The following is a 20,757-nucleotide window of genomic DNA, read 5'->3' as shown; positions in this document are numbered from 1 at the left end:
CATCAGTGGACATGGGGGCACTCTGAGGATCAGGGAGGGAGCATGGCCATTCAAACAGAGAGGTCATCTTTCACATCCCTCATCTTCAACTAAGAGGACCACACAGCACTCAGACTCAGAAAGACCCAGCCGCAGGTACAAATGCCTAACACAGCACACGGGGTCATTTCAGGCGCACAAAAGCTGGTCCTCACCATCCAGCAAGTTCGTTGAGGACTCTCAAGCCAAAAACTGCTCACATGAAGTGGTTGGAAATTGGGGATTTAGAGAGACCTGGCGTCACAGAAAATCATCAGCTGTAGACACACTGCCCCGGGGTTCAGTTCCGGTCCTGACAGTATTGTGTGACTTTGGGCAAGTTATTTAACATTTCTGTGCCTTATTTTCTTTATCTGAAAAGCCATGACAATAGCACCTGCCTCAGAGAATTTGAGAATTAAATGAGATATGGAATATAAAGTACCAGCCTTAATGCCAGGCACGTAGTAGGCACCTAATAAATGATACCAATACTGTGATTGCATTTCTTGGGCAGTTTTTAGGCTCTTGAGGCTGAGCTCCCCAAAAGCCCCACTATGCATTCTTTAGAGTTATGTTAGTATGAAACGGAAACATGACAATTAGCAGATTCACTACTCAGTGAACAGTTTTTGAGACCCTACTGCGTGAGGGGCCCTAAACTAAATGCTTCATGTGCATTCTGATTGCTGCCACCTTATTAAGGCAGCGGAAACATCCCTAAGGGGCATCCCTCTGCTTGCTGGGCCCATCCCTGGGGAGGATCCGAACACCGGCCAGGTTGAGAGCTCCGTGTAAGACACACCTGTCTTTCACAGTTGAACTGTGAGCTCCGAAACCGCCTCCTGGACCCCCCTGGCCGGAGACATCAGACAGAGCGGGTCCCATTGGATGGGCGCTGGAGGGGGCTTTGGCCCCTAGGGGTCTCCCCCTTTCTCCCCAAGAGCGCTCTCCCGGGGGAGGGGGCTGGAGGGGCTTGGCACGACAGGAGGGCGGCGGCGGCGCGGATTTCCAGCGGCCTCTCTGCCGGCGGCGCGCCGGACTGGCCCTCCCCGCGCAGTGGGCGCAGTGGGCGGATCCGCTCGAGAGCCGGGAGCCGGGAGCCATCCGACCCGCCCGCGCGGCTGGGCCCGGGCTGCACCGCCCTCCTCGGGGACCCGCCCGCCCGCCGGAGGGGAGCAGAGCCCCACGCGCTCGAGGCTCCGGGATGGGTAGTGCCGCGTGCGCCCCGGGGCGGAGGGACAGCCAGGCCGCCCCGCCCTGGCCCAGTGATTGATCAGCAGCCCTCACCGAGCAGCCTTTTACTGGTTCGCTTGGATGGGCATTAATTCTGGGATGGATAAATAATGCATTGAGGTTGGTGTAGTCCAAGGCAAGTCGTCGGTCGGAAGCAAGGAGAGGGAGCCCGAGGGATCCTCGCCTGTAAAGCCAGCAGCCATGGGGGCCCGAGCCGGGCAGGAGGGGCAGTTGGGCCAGAGGAAGAGAAAAGGGAAGTGGATGACAGCATGATCGGCGCAAGGACTCTGGACTGGCAGCTTCTGGAATATGCTGAGCCCAAAGATCAGGCAAGCCAGGAGGGGTAAGTCCAACTTCCTGGGGCGGGTCTGGGCACAGTGTGTGTCTCTTGGCTAACACATGCAGACACTTAGCCTGCAGACACTTAGCCGGCTGCTACACTGGGGGTCAGATGAGGTAGGCATTCCAGAAGCATCCTCCTGACTGACATGCCTGCCTAGTGAGGCTCCTGGGGTCTGTGGGGGTCAGCCCTGAGACGTAAAAGGGCAATGGCCATTTCAGTGCTGTAGCCAGCGTGCAACCCTCACCCCATCTTCCGTGTTTTGCCGAGTTCCTCAGTTGCTCAAAGTGACCAGGTGACAACTTAGGGAAAACTTTGTTTCTTTACTAAAAAGGAAGTGCTCAATGCTCACGATTTGCCCCACCAGCCAAGACACACGTGGCCCTCACTGCGGAGGGCCGTGCCCTGGCTTCCGGAGATGGCCAGGTCCAAGGGAGAGTCCACACTCCTGTGGCCTGGGACCGTGCTCGGTAGAGCCTGCAGGAGCTGCCAGGCCTGGGCTGCAGGAAGCAATTCAATTCCTCAGGCAGGCGCTCCCCGGGGGGAGAACTCCCCGGAAGCCGCACAGCCTGGACATGAGAGGGCTAAGGGCACAGATCTGGAGATAAGTCAGAGATGGGAGTCTGGAGAACCTTGCAGAATGATCTTGCGGGACTGGACTAGTGCCCTAGCCAGACTGTGTCCCTGCAGAGTGGCCTGGAAACTCAGGACAAGTCCCTGGACTAGGGACAGCATCTCCCTAGGGACAGCAACTTATTGGCCATTGTCATTTTAGTTAAGACCATCTGTCTTTTAAGAAAATCGAAAGTGTCTTTTCAGGTGGCCAGTGTTTACGGAGGGCTGAGCTTCCCTTTGAGCAATGAGTTATGAGGACGGGTGGTTTAGAGGTGGGTGGGACATCTGCCTGCAGAGCTTGGAAACAGCATGTCTTGCCCAGTGTGTGTGTGACAGGGACCCTCCAGCCTCCTGTTAACTCACAGGCAACCCACCCATCTCATTAGCTACTAACGGATGACTGCAGGGTGGGCTGGCCATCCAGAGCGTGGTCACGGCTGTCGGGACCCCTCTGTGGGGTGTTCCAAATGGACAATCACCTGGGGGCCCCAGTGGGCAAAAGCAGGCTGTGCATGGCTCTGCTGAAGGCTGAGAGTGCAATCTAGTGACCACCTAAAGGGATGGGCCAGGCCATGCATGCCCTTTGAGAAAACTGAAGTCTACCCTCCCAGCCCTGTCCTAATGCACTAGCCACTGGCCAGCTGTGGCTATTGAGCCCTTGACATATGGCTGGTCCAAATTGAGAAACATATGCACTAGATTCTGTTGACTTGGCAGAAAAAAAGAATGTAAAATATCTTACTAATAATTATATTGAGTACAGGCTGAAATGACAATATTTTGGATATGTTGAGTTAAATAAAATGTTATTAAATTTAATTCCACCTGTTTTTTTTTACTTTCTTATGAAGCAGCTGCTAGAACACTGATAATTACAATTACATATGTGGCTCACATTATATGCCTGTTGCACAGTGCTCGTCTAGAAAGAGACCAGGGCTTCAGCAAAGGGCTCTCAGGAAGCCAGCCTTTGAAATCCCAAACTTCTCACAAGTAGTTGTCCTAGGTCGGTGGTTCTCAGCCAGGAGTGATTTTGCCCCCCTTGCCAGGGGACGTTTGGCATTGTCTGGAGACATTTGTGGTTGTTCCAACTGAAGGGCGCTACTGGCTTCTAGTGCATAGAGAACAGGGACACTGCTAAACATCCTAAGAAGCAGAGGACAGGCCCCGCAACAAAGAATTACCTGGCCCCAAATGTCTGTAGTGATAAGGTTGGGGAAGAGTCTACTTGATGATATTATCTGGTAAGATATGTTAAAAAACGATGTTTATGGTGTCGTGTGTCAGCTACCCACTTACCCACAAAAATGTATGATCATAAACTATGATAAGAAGCATTCTAGGAGCATATACTACAAATGTGGCATCCAGAGGAAGTAAGAGGTCCTTGAGCTGTGAGCTGGGAAATGGTAGGGAGCTAACTAGGCAAAGAAGCGTGGAAGGACGAGGCCACGTTGCAGGTGGGGAGCGGCATGTGCAGGTGCCGTGGGGGGGGGGGGCGGGCGGCACTCGGGAGTAGGAGGCTGGAGCTGGGGGCAGGGAGGGGCAGCAGGCACAGCACGAGGCTGGAGACCAGGTTGGGAACTGGCTCATGTAGGGTCAGGCTTGCAGCTTGTTACAGAATAATTCTCCCTGGTGACATTTCTAGAGAAATACAGACCAAAATCCTGCATGTGTGTGTGTGTGTGTGTGTACCTTTAAGTAATTGGGCTGTGGTAGAAGTGGTGAGAAAAAAGAGCTCACATCAAAATCCATCCCCCATTGAACCTTTTAGAAGCAGGGCAGGATACATGTTATAAACACAGCAAGCCAGAGTATGCAATCACAGCCCTTGGTATCCAGATACTGCCCTGTCCATACTGCTCCAGACCATCCATATTCCAGATAGACTTCCAGGCTATACCACTATGTGGATAGGCTGGGTTGCACAAAAAAGACTGGGGTTGCTTTCTGAGATAGTTAATAACATCAGCCTCAGCCAGCTCAAAAGCCTCTGGGGTCTGGCCTAAAGGCTGCTGTGCAGATAGGGGCTTCCCAGGGGCCCTTCCTCAGAGTCATGTTGGCTGTTAACTTCCAGGAAGGCCCCCATCGAGGCCAGCCCTGAGGGAGTTTGCAAAGGCTGCCAACACCCTGAAAGCTGTCCTCAGATCTCCTTTCTAAGGAGGGGGAGATGTCAGGATTGAGAACCTCGCATGGAAAACCCTGTTGTCACTTACCTGCATATAGAACTAAGTTTGATCAACTGTCATGCCCTGACCAAGCTCAATTTCCAAGAAGTTAGAGGCAAAAGAGGCAGGTGTCAATATATGGACACACACACACACACACACACACAGACACCCCAAGACGATAATTCAAAAAACAGGCACCCAAACTAGCTGGAAGTAGCTCAAAATAGGCCAGATTCAAATAGTGTGCTTGGTTTTATTTTTTTTATTTTTATTTTTATTTTTTTAATTTTTTTTTTTTAAAGATTTTATTTATTTATTTGAGAGAGAGAATGAGAGAGAGAGAGCACATGAGAGGGGGGAGGGTCAGAGGGAGAAGCAGACCCCCTGCTGAGCAGGGAGCCCGATGCGGGACTCGATCCCGGGACTCCAGGATCATGACCTGAGCTGAAGGCAGTCGCCCAACCAACTGAGCCACCCAGGCGGCCCAGTGTGCTTGGTTTTAAGTGCATCGCACTATTCAGACTGATTTCAGGAAGGTGGTCCAGATTGGCTCAAATCAGCATACGCTGGCCACTAATACCTAAGTGGTTTTAGCTCGCCATTGCTTGCTTAGGACCAGTTCAGACTCATCCTAGCTGGTCATGGCCTGTTGAAGCCAGTCCAGGCTATTTGTAGCCAGCTGTGGTTCCCTGCTCCCCCTTGGCTCTGGAGGTTCCTTCCAGAGGCCCTTTCCAATCACTTTGCCCCAGCAAGCTCTTCCTCCACTGATTCCCGTTTCCACATTCCCAGAGTGGGACCAGAAGAGACAGTTTACCCCTACCCTTGCCAATTTTTCCAGAAAAAAAATAAGATAAATTTGCTAAAACTCCTTGAATGTATTACATATACAGTGGAGCAAGTCACAAGTCCATGTGCTTTGTGACACTGTGAAAGTTGCAGTTTCTTTTTCAAGATAGAAAATAAAAACATAAGGCAGGTGCCTTCTGTCTTGGAAATAGGAGAGGAGGAGCAGTGGAGCCTCATGCCATACCCTCAGGCCCACTACCGCATTCTGGGCATCCTATGCCCTCCACGCTCCCTCCTCTGCTCACAGAGCCCCTGGGAGCACCTGGTTAGAACCAGACCTGGTTCCCCATCTCTCCAGCCATAGTCAGAACAGAGCCCCAAAATACTTGACCTTGATGCAGCCCCATCTGGCTGGAATTGTTCCCCTTTCTGAAATCCCACTGTACTAGGACTTAGGTCTTCAGAGACTGGTATGTTCTGTCAGTCTTGATAGAGGCTTATTGCTCTGGCCTTGCCCTAGTCCACAAGGATGAGAGATGGGGGGCAGCCCTGTCTCTTTCTCTTCCAAAGAGCTCTTGACTCTGCCTGTCTCACTTACCCTTATGCCATCACCCACCCCCAGCCATCATCATCTCTCACCTGGACTTTGGCAATAAGACTGCCTCCCACCCACTCTCATCCATTCTCCATTCCAAAGCCAGAGCTATCTTTTCAAATGTAAATCCAGCCATACATTCACCTCCAGCCTCTACCTCAACTTGGAATCCTTCAGTGGCTTCCCCATTGCTCTTTGGGTTAAAATCCAAAGTCTTACCAAGGCCCACAAGACCCCTCTTACAGTCTAGCCAGTGGCTACCCCTCCAGCCTCCTCTCATTCTCCAGGCTCCAGCCACACTGGCCTTCTTCCTGTTCTTCCACTGTTCCATGGGCCTCCTACCACAGGGCCTGAGTACACCATTTTCCCTACCTGGAATGCCTCTCTCTCCCTCTCCCCCCTCTCCCTACACACATGCATTCCTTGACTCCTACTCACCCTCCAGCTTTCAGTTCAAGTGTCACCAGCCAGGAAAGTCCTCCCACACACCCCAGTCTAAGCTAGGTCCTCTGCTGCAAGCTCTCCTTTCTTTACAGCATTTACCTTGGATGATAGGTATACACTCCCAAATGGAATTATCTGATGGATATCTGTCCCTCCACTGGACTGAGTTCCAGGAGGGCAGGAACCATTTCCGGTTCTGAATATCATTATACTTCAACACCAGGCACCTGAAGGAACTCAATACATACATTTTGAATGAATGAATGAATGAATGAATGGTAGGGAAAGCATTAGCCTGGGAGGCTGAAGCGCCGTCTCTGCCCTAACTGGTCCAGGTCCTTAGGCAAGTCAGCCCCCCGCCCTTGACTGACTTATATATTGCAAATATTTTCCCAATGTGTTGCTTGCCTTTTACTTTTCTATTAGGGTTTTTTCCCCCACCAGATGTACATCAGTTTTTAATTTTTATGTCGCTATTCTATCAATATTTTCTTTCAGAGTCTCTGCCTTTGTTTAGAATATTTCAAAAATAAGATTGATGTTGCTATTAAGGAGGCTCCTTCTTTTAGAGGAAATCATGGAACTAATGGGCCATGCTACAGCAGTTTTAGCTATCTTTCCTAGCAGGAGTATCAGTGTCTTAGAAGCCTCGATGAATGGGCAGAGCCTGGTCAGTACTTCGGGGATGGAGAGAGAAAGCTCTAGAAGATGAAGTACTTTCAGTGGCCTCATTGTTCTTGATTTTCCCCACAGGAAAGTAAGCCATCATATATTATGTGTCTTCCATGCTCTAGGAATTAATTCTCATAACTACACTATGATGAGGCATCAGTGCTCCCATGTTAGCAGGTGTGGAAAGAGCATCACGGGGGCCCTGCCAATAAGTGGCAGCATTCGTACTCATGTCTGTCCAATGCCAAGGCTTCTGACCTCTCTCCCTGACCCAATGCAGGGATCCACACCAGCCAAAGACCCCTGACGATAGCCATCCATGTCCCCAGGAGGGCTATAGATCCTTTGAGTCTAAGATGCAGTGATGTATTTTTATTTTTATTTAATTTTAAATTTAAAAAAAAATTTAAACCAACATGCAGTTTTATATTAGTTTCAGGTGTACAATATAGTGATTCAGCAATTCTATATGTTACTCAGTGCTCATTGTGGTAAGTGTCCTCTTAACCCCCTTCACCTGTTTCACTCATCTTCCTTCCCACCTCCCCTCTGGCAACACCAGTTTGTTCTCTCTAGTTAAGAGTCTGGTTTTTTGTTTGTCTCTTTTTTCTGTGTTCATTTGTTTTGTTTCTTAAGTTCCACATATAAATGAAATCATGGCATTTGTCTTCCTCTGACTTATTTTACTTAGCATTATACCCTCTAGATCCATCCATGTTGTTGCAAATGGCAAGACTTCATTCTTTTTTATGGCTGAGTAATATTCCATTGTATATATATCACATCTTCTTTATCCATTCATCTATTCATGGACACTTGGGTTGCTTGCATATCTTGCCATTGTGAATAATCTGCAATAAGCATAGGGGTGCACATATCTTTTCAAATTAGTATTTTTACTTTCTTTGGATAAATTCCTAGTAGTAGAATTACTGGATCATATGGTAACTCTATTTTTATTTTTTTGAGGAACCTCCATACTGTTTTCCACAGTGGCTACACCAGTTTGCATTTCCACCAACAGTGCACAAGGGTTCCTTTTCTCCACATCCTCTCCAACACTTGTTTCTTGTGTTTTTTATTTTATCCATTCTGACAGGTGTGAGGTGATAGCACATTGAGGTTTTGATTTGCATTTCCCTGATGATCAGTGATGTTGAGCACCTTTTCATGTGTCTGTTGGCCATCTGGATGTCTTCTTTGAAAAAATATTCATGTCTTCTGCACATTTTTAATTAGATTATTAGTTTTTTTTGGTGTTGTGATGATATTTTTAAGAAGATGCCCACTGAATATGAACACATGGAGATTAAATTTAGACAACTGTGGGAATATTTAAGGTTGAATTATTAATATGTAGTAGAAAACTAAGCAAATAAAAAAACAAGACAATTATGAACTCAAGGGAAAGCAAAAGTGATGCATGAAAGGAAAAATTATTATGGTATACTACATAGCTCAATTGGGACTAGCAATTACATAGTGCAAATTAATAATGCAAATTTGGCATGTTGAAGAAATCAAAATTACAGTATAACTATGTTGGGAGGATGAAGTGGGTGCTTATGTGTGTTGGGGCCGGGGGAGTGAGAGAAATAAAATCCTCACTTTCCATAGTGACAAGTCAACAAATAATACTTAAAAAAGAAAAATCAAGAAGTGATTTGGCATAAAAACAAACACATAGGTCAATGGAACAGGATAGAGAGCCCAGAAACAAACCCGAGCATATATGGCCAATTAATTTATGACAAGGAGCCAAGAACAGATGATGGGGAAAGGATAGACTCTTCAATAAACGGTGTTGGCAAAACTGGACAGTCACATGCAAAAGAACAAAACTGGACCATTACCTTATACCATATAGAAAAATCAACTCAAAAATGGATTAAAGACTAAGTAAGACCTGAAACCAGAAAACTCCTAGAAGAAAACATAGGTGGCAAGCTCCTTGATGTTGGTTTTAGTGATGATTTTTTTTTAATTTGATGCCAAAAGCAAAGGCAACAAAACACAAAAACAAAAATAAATGTGGGACCACACCAAACGTAAAAGCTTCTGCACAGCAAAAGAAACCATCAACAAAATGAAAATGGGAAAAACTATTTGAAAATCACATGCCTGATAAGGGCTCAATATCTAAAATATACAAAGAACTCACACAACTTAATAGAAAAAAAAATAAAACCCAAACAATTCTATTTAAAAATGGGCAGAGGAACTAAATATAGACATTTTTAAGACATAAAATCGCCAACAAGTACATGAAAAGGTGTTCAACATAACTAATGTCGGGGAAATACAGATCAAAACTGCAAGAGCTACCGCCTCATAACCTGTTAGAATGGCTATCGTAAAATAAACAAACAAGCCCAAGAGATAACAAGGATGTGTTGTCTCCAGTGAGGTTGTGGGGAAAAGGGAACCCTGGCATACTGTTGTTGGGAATGTAAATTAGTACAGCCACTATGGGAAACAGTATGGAGGACCCTCCAAAAATTAAATATAGAACTACCATAGGATCCAGCAACCCCACTTCTGAGCCTATATCCAAAGGAAATGAGAACAGGATATCAGAGGGATCTCTGCCCTCCTATGTTCATTGCAGCACTAGTCACAGTGGCCGAGACATGGAAACAACCTAAGTGTCCATCAGAGGATTAATGGACAAAGAAGATGTGGTGCACAGGTAGATACAGTGGACCATTATTCAGCCATGAGAAAGAAATCCTGCCATTTGTGACAGCGTGGATTGATCTTGAGAGCATTGTGCTAAGCGAAGCCAGAAAGAGAAAGACAAATACTGCTGCATGATATCACTTATAAGTGGAAACTAAAAAAGGCAAATTCACAGAAACAGAGAGTAGAAAAGTGGTTGCCAGGGACTGGGGTGTGGGGGGTGGAGGGCCGAGTAGGGAGAGTTTAGTAAAAGGGCATAAACTTTCAACTATAAGACGAACCAAGTCTGAGGATCTGATGTAAAACACGGTGACGTAGTCGGTGACACTGTGTTGTGTAATTGAAATTTGCCAGCAGAGTAGAAGCGATATGTACTCCCCCGCACAAAAAAGATAAATATGTGATGTGATGGATGATTCATTAACTAGATGGGGGAATCAAGGGCGAAAAATGGTAGTAAATGAATACAGTTAGAAATGTAGAGGTAAAAACCAAAAGGATCAAACGAAAAAGGATGGAAGTGACTGCCTCCGGGTGTTGGGGAATGGAAGGTCATGGAAGAATAGGAGGCTGCCGGGTTTCACACCAAGGCTTGTAGGACTACCAGAGATGTGGTTGAGGAGTGATAGCCTTGAGATAAGGTAACCTCATGCCAGTTAAAACTGGGGGATTGCTCTTAAGGGATGACCATGGGGTTCACAGACCTCCTCTGATTGCTTGGTTCTGAATAGTGTGGCCTTCCAGGATGTGCCCATGGTGACTCCAGGCTGCCCCCTGCCCAGGCTTGTCCACTGACGTCTCCCTAAGGCAGAACACCTCCATGGCCCTGAGAGTGGGACAACATAGCCTACTTAAATGACACAGTACCTGGCTTTGCCTGAGACTCAGAGAGAGGATCGAGGGCTAGGAGAGGGGTCAGGGAAGTGGTCTAGGAGAACGGTTTCTAGAGAGTGGAACCAGGGTCTGGGCCAGAGGCCAGGTAGGGACTAGAGGCCTCCCAGACAGCAGCTTTTGGTGCAGAAGGAAGGCCAGGATAGACTCACCCAGTGGTCTCCTTATTCCAGGCCTGGCCCTGGCACCACTGCTCAGGGCTGTCACCTTCTCCGAGAGTTCAAGTGCCCAAGCCTAGACATTCTCTACCACTGGCTGGGCCTTCCACCCCCCAAACAGAAGACTGAGCTCTCTCCTATCTCTCCTTCCAGAAGTTTGTTCAGAAATGAAATGAAGTTGCAGAAGCCCTCAGATGAACCAAAAGTCTAGGACCAGCCCCAAGGACCTGGTCAGAGGAAATAAAATTCCCAATTTGAGGATCTTTGGATGACAGTGGCCTCAAAGTACATTGCAGCCTGATTTTTTTAAATACTATTTATTCTAGGATTTTCATGATTCATTTCTAATATTTTCCTCATTTTTAAAATTGAAGCATAATTTACATACAGTAAAATGTGCAGATCTTAAGTGTATAGCTCTGACCACCACCCAGGTCAAGATACAGAGCCTTTCCTTTAACCCCAGAAAGTTCCCTCCTCTTTTCCCCATCCCTCCTGTCTCTCCTCACAGCCAGACAGACAGACACTCTTCTGATTTCTGTCACCATGAATAGAAATCGTGGTATAGTGGTTTTGCCTATCCTTAAACTTGATATAAATGGAATCATAGAATATGACTCTCTCATTACTAACACATCAAAGGCCCCAGAGAGCCTTTGCACTTTTCTTCTCCAGGGAAGGAAGGAAGGAAAGTCAGAAAATGTCTGCTGAGCATTCAGCATGTGCCTTATACCAGCCCTATGAGTCAAGGGAGAAAATGGAAGCAAGATAATTTAAGTAAAATGCTCAAAATCACACCACTAGGAAGATCAAAAGCAGCTTAACCACAGGACTCTGAGGCTCAAGAAGCTTCCTTCTCCCAATATAGGCCTGTCCAGAGGTGAGGGCTGGATGGTGTCACTGAGCAGCTTGGGCCCCAGCCATGCCAAGCTATCTGATCCCTGGGAAGCACCCATTTCCATGGTATTCACTGTGCATCACCTGGTGCAGGGACAGAAACAGAAGACAGGGTCATGCCACCCACTTTGTCCTGGTGTGTCTCAGATTTGTTCAGCTGAAAGGCACCCTGACTGAGCAGCAGGCTAGTAAAAAAAGGAAGGACTCCAGATTCGATAGGAAGAGGAGAGTGGGTATCCTGTGGAAGTGCCCTCATGAGTGGGTGCAGCAGGGCTGGCCATGGGTACAAAGGTGTGTGGTGGGTCCAGGCGGGCCTGGCCCCCTCCACGCCTGCTGATGCTGAGGAATCCCAGCCTTGGCTGCTATTTTATTTCAACTTGCCATATTTCCGACAAAATTAGCCAGCTGGAATACTGCAGATGCAGATACCTTCACCTCCCTGCTTGCATTAGGGACACATAGATCGCTGACCAGATATTTAATAATAGCAATAACCATAGCTCACGTCTATTGACCTCATGTAACCATGCTTTAGAACAAGCACAACTCACAAAGCAACCTTCTTCGTGCCTGCCACCGTACCAGGGGACGAGGCCTGCCCCTGTCCCTGCCTGGGTAAGGCCCCGTGACAACTCTGGCCACTCTTGGGTGATGATTTGCCCTAGAGTCACTTTCATTTGCAAAATGCAAGACCACTTCAATATTTCCACGTCCATCCCAGGGCTGCAGAGCTGATTTTCGCCCACCTCTTTGAAAGTGTGCTTCTTGGTCTGGCCTTCGTTTAGAAGGTCACATCTCTCGAGTCTCTGTGCTCTGTTGGAGTCTCCATTTCTATGTCCTATGACAACTACCCTGTGGGGAATCTCCTTTCATCTTCAAAAGACCCCTAGTGAGAGGCCACCATTGGCCAGATGAGGAAACTGAGTCCTAGAGAGCTAAAAGAACTCACAGCCAGGAAGAGTATGGGCCAGGAGTGGCAATGCTGGGGTTCAAAACCCAAAGGCTCTTGAACGCCATTGTGCACTTCCTTATTTATGCAGTAGGGCCCTCTGCGGGCAGCAGGAAAGAAGCCTTCTTGGGCAGAGAAAGCCTCATGAGTCAAGACCAGAGGCACAGGCCCTGGGCAAGCTGTGGGCCCCTGGGTATGGCAGCAATGCTGAAAGGCAGGGGGAAAATGGTGATGTAGCCCAGGGAAGAGACCCGTCCCACATCCAGGTAGGGCTTTAAACAAGGGAGTGATGTGGCTGGTTGGAGCGTCAGACACTGATGCTCACTGCAGTGTGGGCAGTGTGTCTGCAGGGAGTGGGTAAGAACAAGGAGAGAGCCACTGTCCAGTAAATGCTCTGGGGGCAATGGCGTTTCCCACCTGGGAGGCGGTGAGGGGACAGCGGGGCTGTTGTGCAGAGCCCATCTACTCGGAGCATTCAGCTGCTACCAGCTAGGTTCCCCTGCTTCTGGACACTGCTCCAGCCCCCAGAGTGTGTCCTGGAGAGATGCACTGTGAACCCAAGCCTCCTTTCTCCTGCCTCTCCTCCCAGATCCCAGCTGATGGGAAAACTGAGGTCTTCACCTTTAGAAGATGCCCAAAGTTCATAACACCAGCACTCTTAGGACACAGGACACTACCAGATGCTGGGCCAGAGGAGCTCCAGCCTGGACTTCTGGCCCCAGAGAACTAAGAGAGCTGGCCATGATCTTACTGTTTGGAGGTGGGAATAAATGATTTATTTGCAAGACAGGCCTGAATTGGGTTAGGTAGGCCTGGGCCAGAAGACTGCCTTAATCTCCCCCACCAAGACAGCCAGGGACATGCCCTGACTCTGCTGAAATCATCAACAGCCTCAATGATTACTTAACCAAGGGTAGAGAATATATTGATCTAAGCTAATGGCTTGTAGGCAGACAGAAATGAAATTTATAATCGATACTGAATTACATTGACTCCACCGATCCCAGGCTCCTGGTGAATGGCCTGCTGATCTTAACAGAACTGGAGGTAGCGAGGCTGGGGCCAGGTGCTCTGGCACAAGGTGCAGAGAGAGGAGAGAGGCTTCCAAGGCGCTCAGCCAGCAGTAATAAAAAAACAGTACTAACCACCAATCACTCAGCACCTCTCCCTTTCCAGAGCACTTTCAAAATACCCTTCATTTCATCCTCACCAAAGTCTGAGAGGTAGATAGGATTTGTATTTTGCTCCGATTTTATATGGAAATCTGGGACTGCAAGAGGCCAACAGGCCTCAGACCTCCAAACTCTGTACCCCTTCTGTGACCTCACATAGCCTCTCCAGACCAACCGTCAAACTAGGAAAAGTAGGATAATGATGGTTCGGCTCTGAGCTTTGTCTCCTTGCTTATCACTTCTCCGATTATGGAAATGGAATCAATGATCTCATGCCCTTTAACTTTATAATTGGATGAAAACAGGCCGAGGGTAGGAGAAATCCTGTTGGCAGATTTCTTCCAAACCAAGAAGATCATCTACAGAGGCACAAGGTCTCTTGGATTTGATCTTCCCCATCTTCTTTGAACTTGAGGATTCCTGTCTCATGTTTGTTCATTCACTCAGCAAGCATTTATTGAGAGGCTCTGTGCCACAGTGTGGGGGTCCAGGCCCAGGGAGGGCACCTTCCTTGGCCATGAGAAGCTCACAAATCAATATGGCGCAGAGATATCTGGCAGATGTGTATGCCAGTCATGGCGGCAGCATAATGGATGGAAGTCAACCCCTCTGCTTTGAGAAGCTCCTAGAGGAGTCTTCACGTGGTAGGAAACAGTTACACTGATGCCTCAAGAGTGAGTCAGGACTCATCAGGCCAGCAAGGACTGAAATGCAGAGATGTGGCATCAAATGACCCATGTGGGGACCAGTCATTGGCTGGAAAGAGTAAGGTATGTGGTGTGAGTGGGAGGTGAAGCTGGAGATCTGGCAGAGCCCTGGCTCACAGAGACCTTCTCCTCGTCTCCACTTCATACCCATGTCAGTGATGGCTAAGGCACAGCCTCTTTAAAGGAGACCCAGCAAGAGCGACATCACTGTGACGGTGGTTGGAGGTCCAGCTTGTAGATAGAAATGGATGGAGGTCCATCAGGCTTGTCTTTCTCAGAGGAAGAGTTTTTTCATTAGTCTTGAGCAGGAGGGGTTAGAGTATAGTCTGTTCTAGGGGAGAGATGTGGGTCCTGTGAGAGTCAGTGTTACGAGCCGGGGAGCCAGAGTTCCCAGGTCTGACCTCATGCTCTCTCATCCTGCATGGCTTCCTGTGCCCCCTGCTGGCCACACCCCTTCTTCTCCCGGCCTTTCATAGTGCAGGGGATGAAAAACTTTTCCTCTACCCTCTTAAGTTCGGAATCTGGGACCTGCTAATTAAACTGACAGAAGACCCAGTAACAGGAGGAAAGGCAGTTAAATCCCAGGGGCAGTACATTGTGGGATGGTGATTAGGAAGTGTATGATAGATAAGGTTATTTAGCAAGGTTTTGTTATTCAGATGACAATTAGAGTCTCACTCTCCTCTTCCTTTACAGGAGTAGGAGAGGCACCTATAAAGGAAATACATACCCTTCTTTTAGGCAGAAAGGGGGAAGAAAGAGAGCTCCTTCGGTGTTTGCTATTTCTCAATTGCCTGCAACTCAAAATAATCAATGTGCCATATGGCCATATTGCCATCAGCAAGTGGCATATTTTGGGGGGCATAACCTGATCCCCTCCAATGTTCATTCCATTCTTTTACCCAGCTTCAGCCTCCCCACTGGCCTCCCAGCCTCCCAGCCTGACTTCCTCCTGCCGCCTACGTGTTCGCATGTCCCCTTACATGTGCCATGATGACCATGAGACCTTGCGTTTGGGTGTCTCTGCTCCCCCTGTCCCTCCCTCTGCCAGGGCAGGCCCATGCCTTTCATCTCCATGCCCCTCGTGGCTAGCACAGGGTGGATGCCCAGGAGGCCTGCATGAATGGATCAATGAATGCCAGATCCAGCTGAATCTGAGGGGCCGTGCTACGGGGAAGCGTAGATCAAGGTGTTTGGGTGTCTCTCTGCCTTCAGCTCCCTCTTGCCAAAGACCAGCACCAGTGGAGCCGGGAGGCAGACCCAGAAAGAGCCAACAAAAATGACTTTTAAGAATGTGATCTTTTATATTGATTTTTTTTAATCATTAAAGTAATCATTATGAAAAAATCCCAACTTCCTAGACAGCCTCAGCACTATCTTAGAATTTGTACTTCTCACATGTCGGGGAGTCGGTTTTCTCCCTTGCTGTCTTTCGTCCTCCAGGCCCTGAAGTGAGATCCGTTAGGAGGGCCTGGCTGCTTCTCTAGGCCCTTTAGATGGGGGACCTAACAGAGAACAGATGACCAAATGGAGTCCAGAAAGAATGTTAGGTAACAAGTGGAAAAAAAAAAGTAGGGGATACTCAGGAACCCTGGTGGAATAAATCCCCACGGCTCGAGCCGTCCGTATTCCCAGGACAGCGTGGGCACCTGACGAGGCCTCCTCGCCCTCGGCTGCAGATTGCATTAACGTTATGAAACCGTCTTGTCCCGCCCTCCAGATTGCCCCTTCCATTACCTCACCTCTCTGTTCAATCAATCTTTCAGCCTCAATACTTACCCTTTAAATCAATTCCACTCTGAGAGCCATCTTGCTAGTTTTCCAGCCTGGCTTTAAAATCCCATTGACTTGTATAAATCAATTATGTTTTAGCTCCTGGGCGGCCACTCCTCCATGCTCCTGGGCTTGCACTTACAGAGCTGCAGATGGAAAATCATCCCCAGGCCGGCTGCAGGGCGCCCAACCCCAGTGAGCACAGCTCGGGCCAGATGCTCCAGCAGCTGCCCAAGGCCGATGCTGCAGCCACAGGCCTATTCAAAAGGCCTGGAAAGCAATCGGGTATGTTAGGTGGGGTTCTCCTAAGTAGACCCTGAGATGAGGATTGTCATGAAGTCATTTATCAAAGAGGTGCCCCCAGGAGACACCAGTGAGAGGGTGGGAGAGCAGGACAGGGAAGAGAGCCAAGCTTGGTAGAAGCCCAATCCAGGGAGGTGTCAGCCTGAGCCTCTGGAACTTTAAAGTGTGAATTACACTTTTTTACCCCTCTGAGTGGCTTCCAACTAGAAACAAGGCTGCAGGAGTTTTTAGGATCCCACACCCAGGAGTCTTGGGCCAAGGGCTGGTGGCTGGGGGCATGTAAATTCCCAGGCACTTCTGGTTCTCCTACTGCCTTGGCAAAACCATCTCCATGAGCCCCAGGGCAGGCTTCCAAAACAGGCCTGCAGCCCTGAAACCCACCCCAGGGTAAGCTGCTGGAAGTAAAGCAGTAGCATGCGTGGGGGGGGGGGGGGGAGGTGCACATTGTTTTCCAAGGGAATTCAGGCAAAGCTTCAACATGACCACAATCTAAGGTGTCTTTGATGTGTTCTCAGCAATTTGTAAGCTTCAGCACTTCCGGAAGCCCCAGTAGTTGCACCACTGGGTGGGTGAGTGACCCACACACCCTCACTGAGCCCCTCCTTACGTGGAGGGGGAGCAGATAGGCTGGAGAGGACCCAGGCTCCACCAGAAGGGCTCACAGAGAGGGGTCCCCTGATCTGGTCCTCTGGAAGGGCCACAGATGGGCCTGAGTCCTGGTCTGTTCGGTCTGGAAGCTCCTCCCTCGTCTGTGTTGAGGTCCACAGCCTAGTGTGATGCTTGTCCCAGATAAATATTTGTAGACATTTATCAAACTAGTGATATTTGACTTGTTATTTTAGATCTCCTAAGGGGATCCTGTTCCATTCCAAAAGAACTCTTTCATTTTGCAGTTTTTATTTTCATTTACTTTCAGTAACACATGCGTTCCTTCCCCGTGTGAAACACACCCCCCCCCCACAGCTCCGTCTTCTCTCCACAATCACCATTAGGGCTGTGACGTGTTTTCTATGCAAATACACGCACCCACCACAAATACAATGTGATGTCCTTTGTTTGGGGGTTGTGTTTTTTCTTCCCTTTTAATAGAGGTTTACATTTTGTGTGTTGTGCTATAACTTGCTTTCTTCCATCACTATAACAGAATTTAAGTAAATGTTAAAATAAAGCAGGAAAGGGGAGCTGGGAGGCTTGGGGATGCCTTTTTAAAGGGTGGTCAGGCTTTCCTCAGTGAGAAAGTGGCATTGAGTTCAGAACGAAGGGGCTGAGAGAAGCCTTGCAGGGATGGGGCAGTGGGGGGGAGGCGCAAGTGCAGAGCTGGCGGCTGGCGCATTGCCGGCAGGTCTGAGGGACAGCAGAGGCCAGTGTGGTGGCCAGGGCTGGGAAAGCATGGGAAAGCCAGGGAGGTCGCATGGCCGGGGCCAGGGGACCCCTGTAGGCTGTACTGATGGTTCTGACTTTTACTCTGAGCAAAACGGGGAGTCCCATAGGGCTTCCATAGGGAGCAATATGCTCTAACTCCCATCTTTGAAAACGCTGTCTGGCTGCCTGTTAGAGGCTGCAGAGGGGGTGGCAGGGTGACAGCCTGCAGAAGAGGTTCCAGCAGGAATTCAGGTGAGAAATGATGGCAGGCTGAGGATGGTGTTTCCACTGACTGATGGCAGAGACCATGGGAGGAGTAGGGTCAGGGCCTGGAAAGCCTGGGGGTTCCGCTTCGGGCATGTGACATTGGCAGTGTCCTGTAGACAGCGTGATAGAGAGGTGGGTCTCTGCACAGGCACCTTGTGCCCACGGATGGTGTTTAAACCCCTGGGACAGGAACAGATCCCTGAGACACTGAGTGTGGATAGAAATGGAGTCCAAGGACAAGCCCTGGGCTCTGGACTAAGAGGCAGGAAGGTGAGACAGTGTCATGGCCAGTGAAGGAGGGGAGGGTCAGGGAGCATGGTCTTAGAGCCCCAGGGTGGAAGGAGGTTACCAACTGGATCCAGTACCACCAGGGTTCAAGGAATGGGAGGGCTGACTTGACTGTTGACTTGAGCCACGTGAAGGTCACTGCAGCCTCGAGAAGAGCAGTCTGAGTGGAGCAGAGTAGGGGAAACCTGACTGGGTGGGGTCCAAGAAGAACAGGGAGCAGTTGGGATGATGAGAAAGTTCTGGAGCTGGATGGTGGTGATGGTTACTGAGCAATGTGTACGGACTGAATGCCCCTGAACTGTATACTTCAAAATGGCTAAAATGGTAAATTTCATGTTATATATATTTTACTAAAAAGAAAAGGGACCAAGAGAGGAATTAGAGAAAAGGGACTGAAGACACGTCTTCTGAGGTGCTTGATAAGAAGGGGGACTAAACATGTTAGCTTACATACATTCACTTCGTTCTGCTTAACTTCTGCAAAGTATCTTACAACATGAAAACAGCACAGTCTATGTGGCCATCTTCAGACTGTTGGCCATTTGGGGTTTCCACATTTTTAGGGATCACACAGAGAGCTCCAAGGGCATCCCTGTGGGTGACTGCCTGCCTGTGCACTCATGGTTCTTTCTTGGAGGACACGGGCAACAGGCAGAATTGCTGGGTTATAGACTGTGCATGTTTTTAACTTTAATAGATACAGCCCAGTTACCCTCTGTGCAGTGGCTTAAAATTACTCACAACATTAACAGACTTTACAAAATTTACCTGCCTAAAGGTACACAGTGCTGTATTATCTTCTGGCTCTAGTTTGCACTTCGTTGATTACTCCCGAAATTCAGCATCTCTGCACATCTCGATTGGCCATTCTTATTTCCTGTTGTGTACGTTACCTGTTCACATCTTTCATTTCTTCAGCTCTGAGAAATGAAATCTCCCCACTTGCTTGGTAGGCACAGGTGTGAATCAGGGCCTGGTGGGCCAGCCCCGCCTCTCATTTTGTCCTAGCAACACCTTGATGCTGTACCCGCTTTGCCCTTATCTAATACCACATGAACCTTGGGGCACTTAACTTCCGTTTCCTCCACTTGGAGTTCTGACGTCTCCCCGGGAATAAGGACTGTGAAGACGTAGGGGACCCTGCTCCCTCGTGGGGAGCTCTGTGTGCATGAGTGTGTGTATGTTTGCCAGTATGTGTGTGTGTGTGTGTGTAAGAGTGTGTATGTACATGAGTGTGTGAGTGTGTGAGAGGGTGTGCATGCATGAGTGTGTGTTTGCAAGTGTGTGGGGGTGCTCCCGGGAAACACCAAAAACTCAGGGTACTGCGCTGTACCTGGAGGAGTTCCGTAGATTTGGAAGGCAGAAATGAATGAATGAATGAATGAATGAGTGAATGGTTGTTATGTGAGCAGAAGAGCCCTGACTGGGAGGAGGGCGGAGGGCACCCTCCTCCCCCGAAGTCACGAGCTAGCCCTGGGCCTGCTCCTGGGCCCTCTCGGGAAACTTGCATCAGGTCTGGAGCCTCAGAATGTCCAGGCTGCTTGAGTTGAAAGCTTTGCCTAAGCATTTAAAGCACTGAATGAGTTGACTCAAGGAAATGCTGAGGACAGGAACAGTGGTTATTAATAAATCATAACAATGATTATTTTCCTTTCAAGACACTCAATTGGCCGTATAAGAAATGGTATCCCTGTGATTGATCAGCTGGGGGAAAGCCTGGGCTGGTCAGGCAGCCTAAGCAGCATCTGCCGGTGAATGAGGCCGCGGGAGCTGGTTCTTCCTGTCTTCTGAGGGGGCCTGGGGCAGGGCAGGCAGGGATCTACTCAGAGACCAGTGCAGGACAGATCCAACCCCGTTGCCCCAGGAAACAAGCCCCAAGCCCCCTGCCTGCCTCCTCCATACCTGCAGCCCTCGGGAGGGTGGTGCCCAGGGCCTAGGAGGGAACAGCAGATCACTCACACTGCAGTCATTTATTTCTTGCTGGGCATCTGCTGTCCACTAGGCTCAGCTTCCACTGTTCTGTGCTCTGAGAGCTCAGCCTTCCTGGGCAGACAGGCCTGGATAGAGACTGTCTCTGCAGAGATGGCCCAGGGCCCGGCTGAGGGCTCCCCAGCATTCCTCAGTGTTGGGGTGCACTGATGAGTCACTGAATTTTTATTGAGCTCCTACTATGTGCTGGCCCTGTTCAAGATGTTATAGGGGGTAGGGAAGGAAGGGCAGGTGTATTCTGGGTCCTACCGGTGCTATGCTCTTGTCAAATGAGACCCTTTCAGGTCCTGTTGTACTAGAAGACAATAGACAGAACCAGAGATGTGCCACTAGAACATTCCATAAAGCCAGATTCCCCACTAGAGACCCCAGAAGGTCTTTAGAAGGGTGGAAGGACCTACACAGTCTTTACAGATTCCCTAAGAAGAGGAAGAGGAGAATATGC

General features: G+C 48.8%; 1 protein-coding gene across 13 annotated transcripts in view; it reads left to right on the top strand.

The window, feature by feature from the left end:
* Nucleotides 1-20,757, top strand: part of ARHGAP22 (Rho GTPase activating protein 22) — a 169,452-nt gene that overhangs the window by 27,737 nt on the left and 120,958 nt on the right. Inside the window, exon 1 of one of the 13 annotated variants that reach the window (XM_045878277.3) lies at nucleotides 1,101-1,597. The exons of the other annotated variants lie outside the window; for them this stretch is intronic. Coding sequence (XP_045734233.1) covers nucleotides 1,564-1,597 — 34 coding nt within the window. The 5' untranslated portion in view covers nucleotides 1,101-1,563. Of the gene's footprint in view, nucleotides 1-1,100; nucleotides 1,598-20,757 lie in introns of those variants that run through there. 13 annotated transcript variants of the gene reach the window in all.

This window comes from Mirounga angustirostris, unplaced genomic scaffold (assembly GCF_029215605.1).
Source record: "Mirounga angustirostris isolate CCGP_5_RB_7025 unplaced genomic scaffold, mMirAng1.0.hap1 SCAF_6, whole genome shotgun sequence".
NCBI classification, from domain to species: domain Eukaryota; kingdom Metazoa; phylum Chordata; class Mammalia; order Carnivora; family Phocidae; genus Mirounga; species Mirounga angustirostris.
This window is presented reverse-complemented; position numbering and strand designations above follow the sequence as displayed.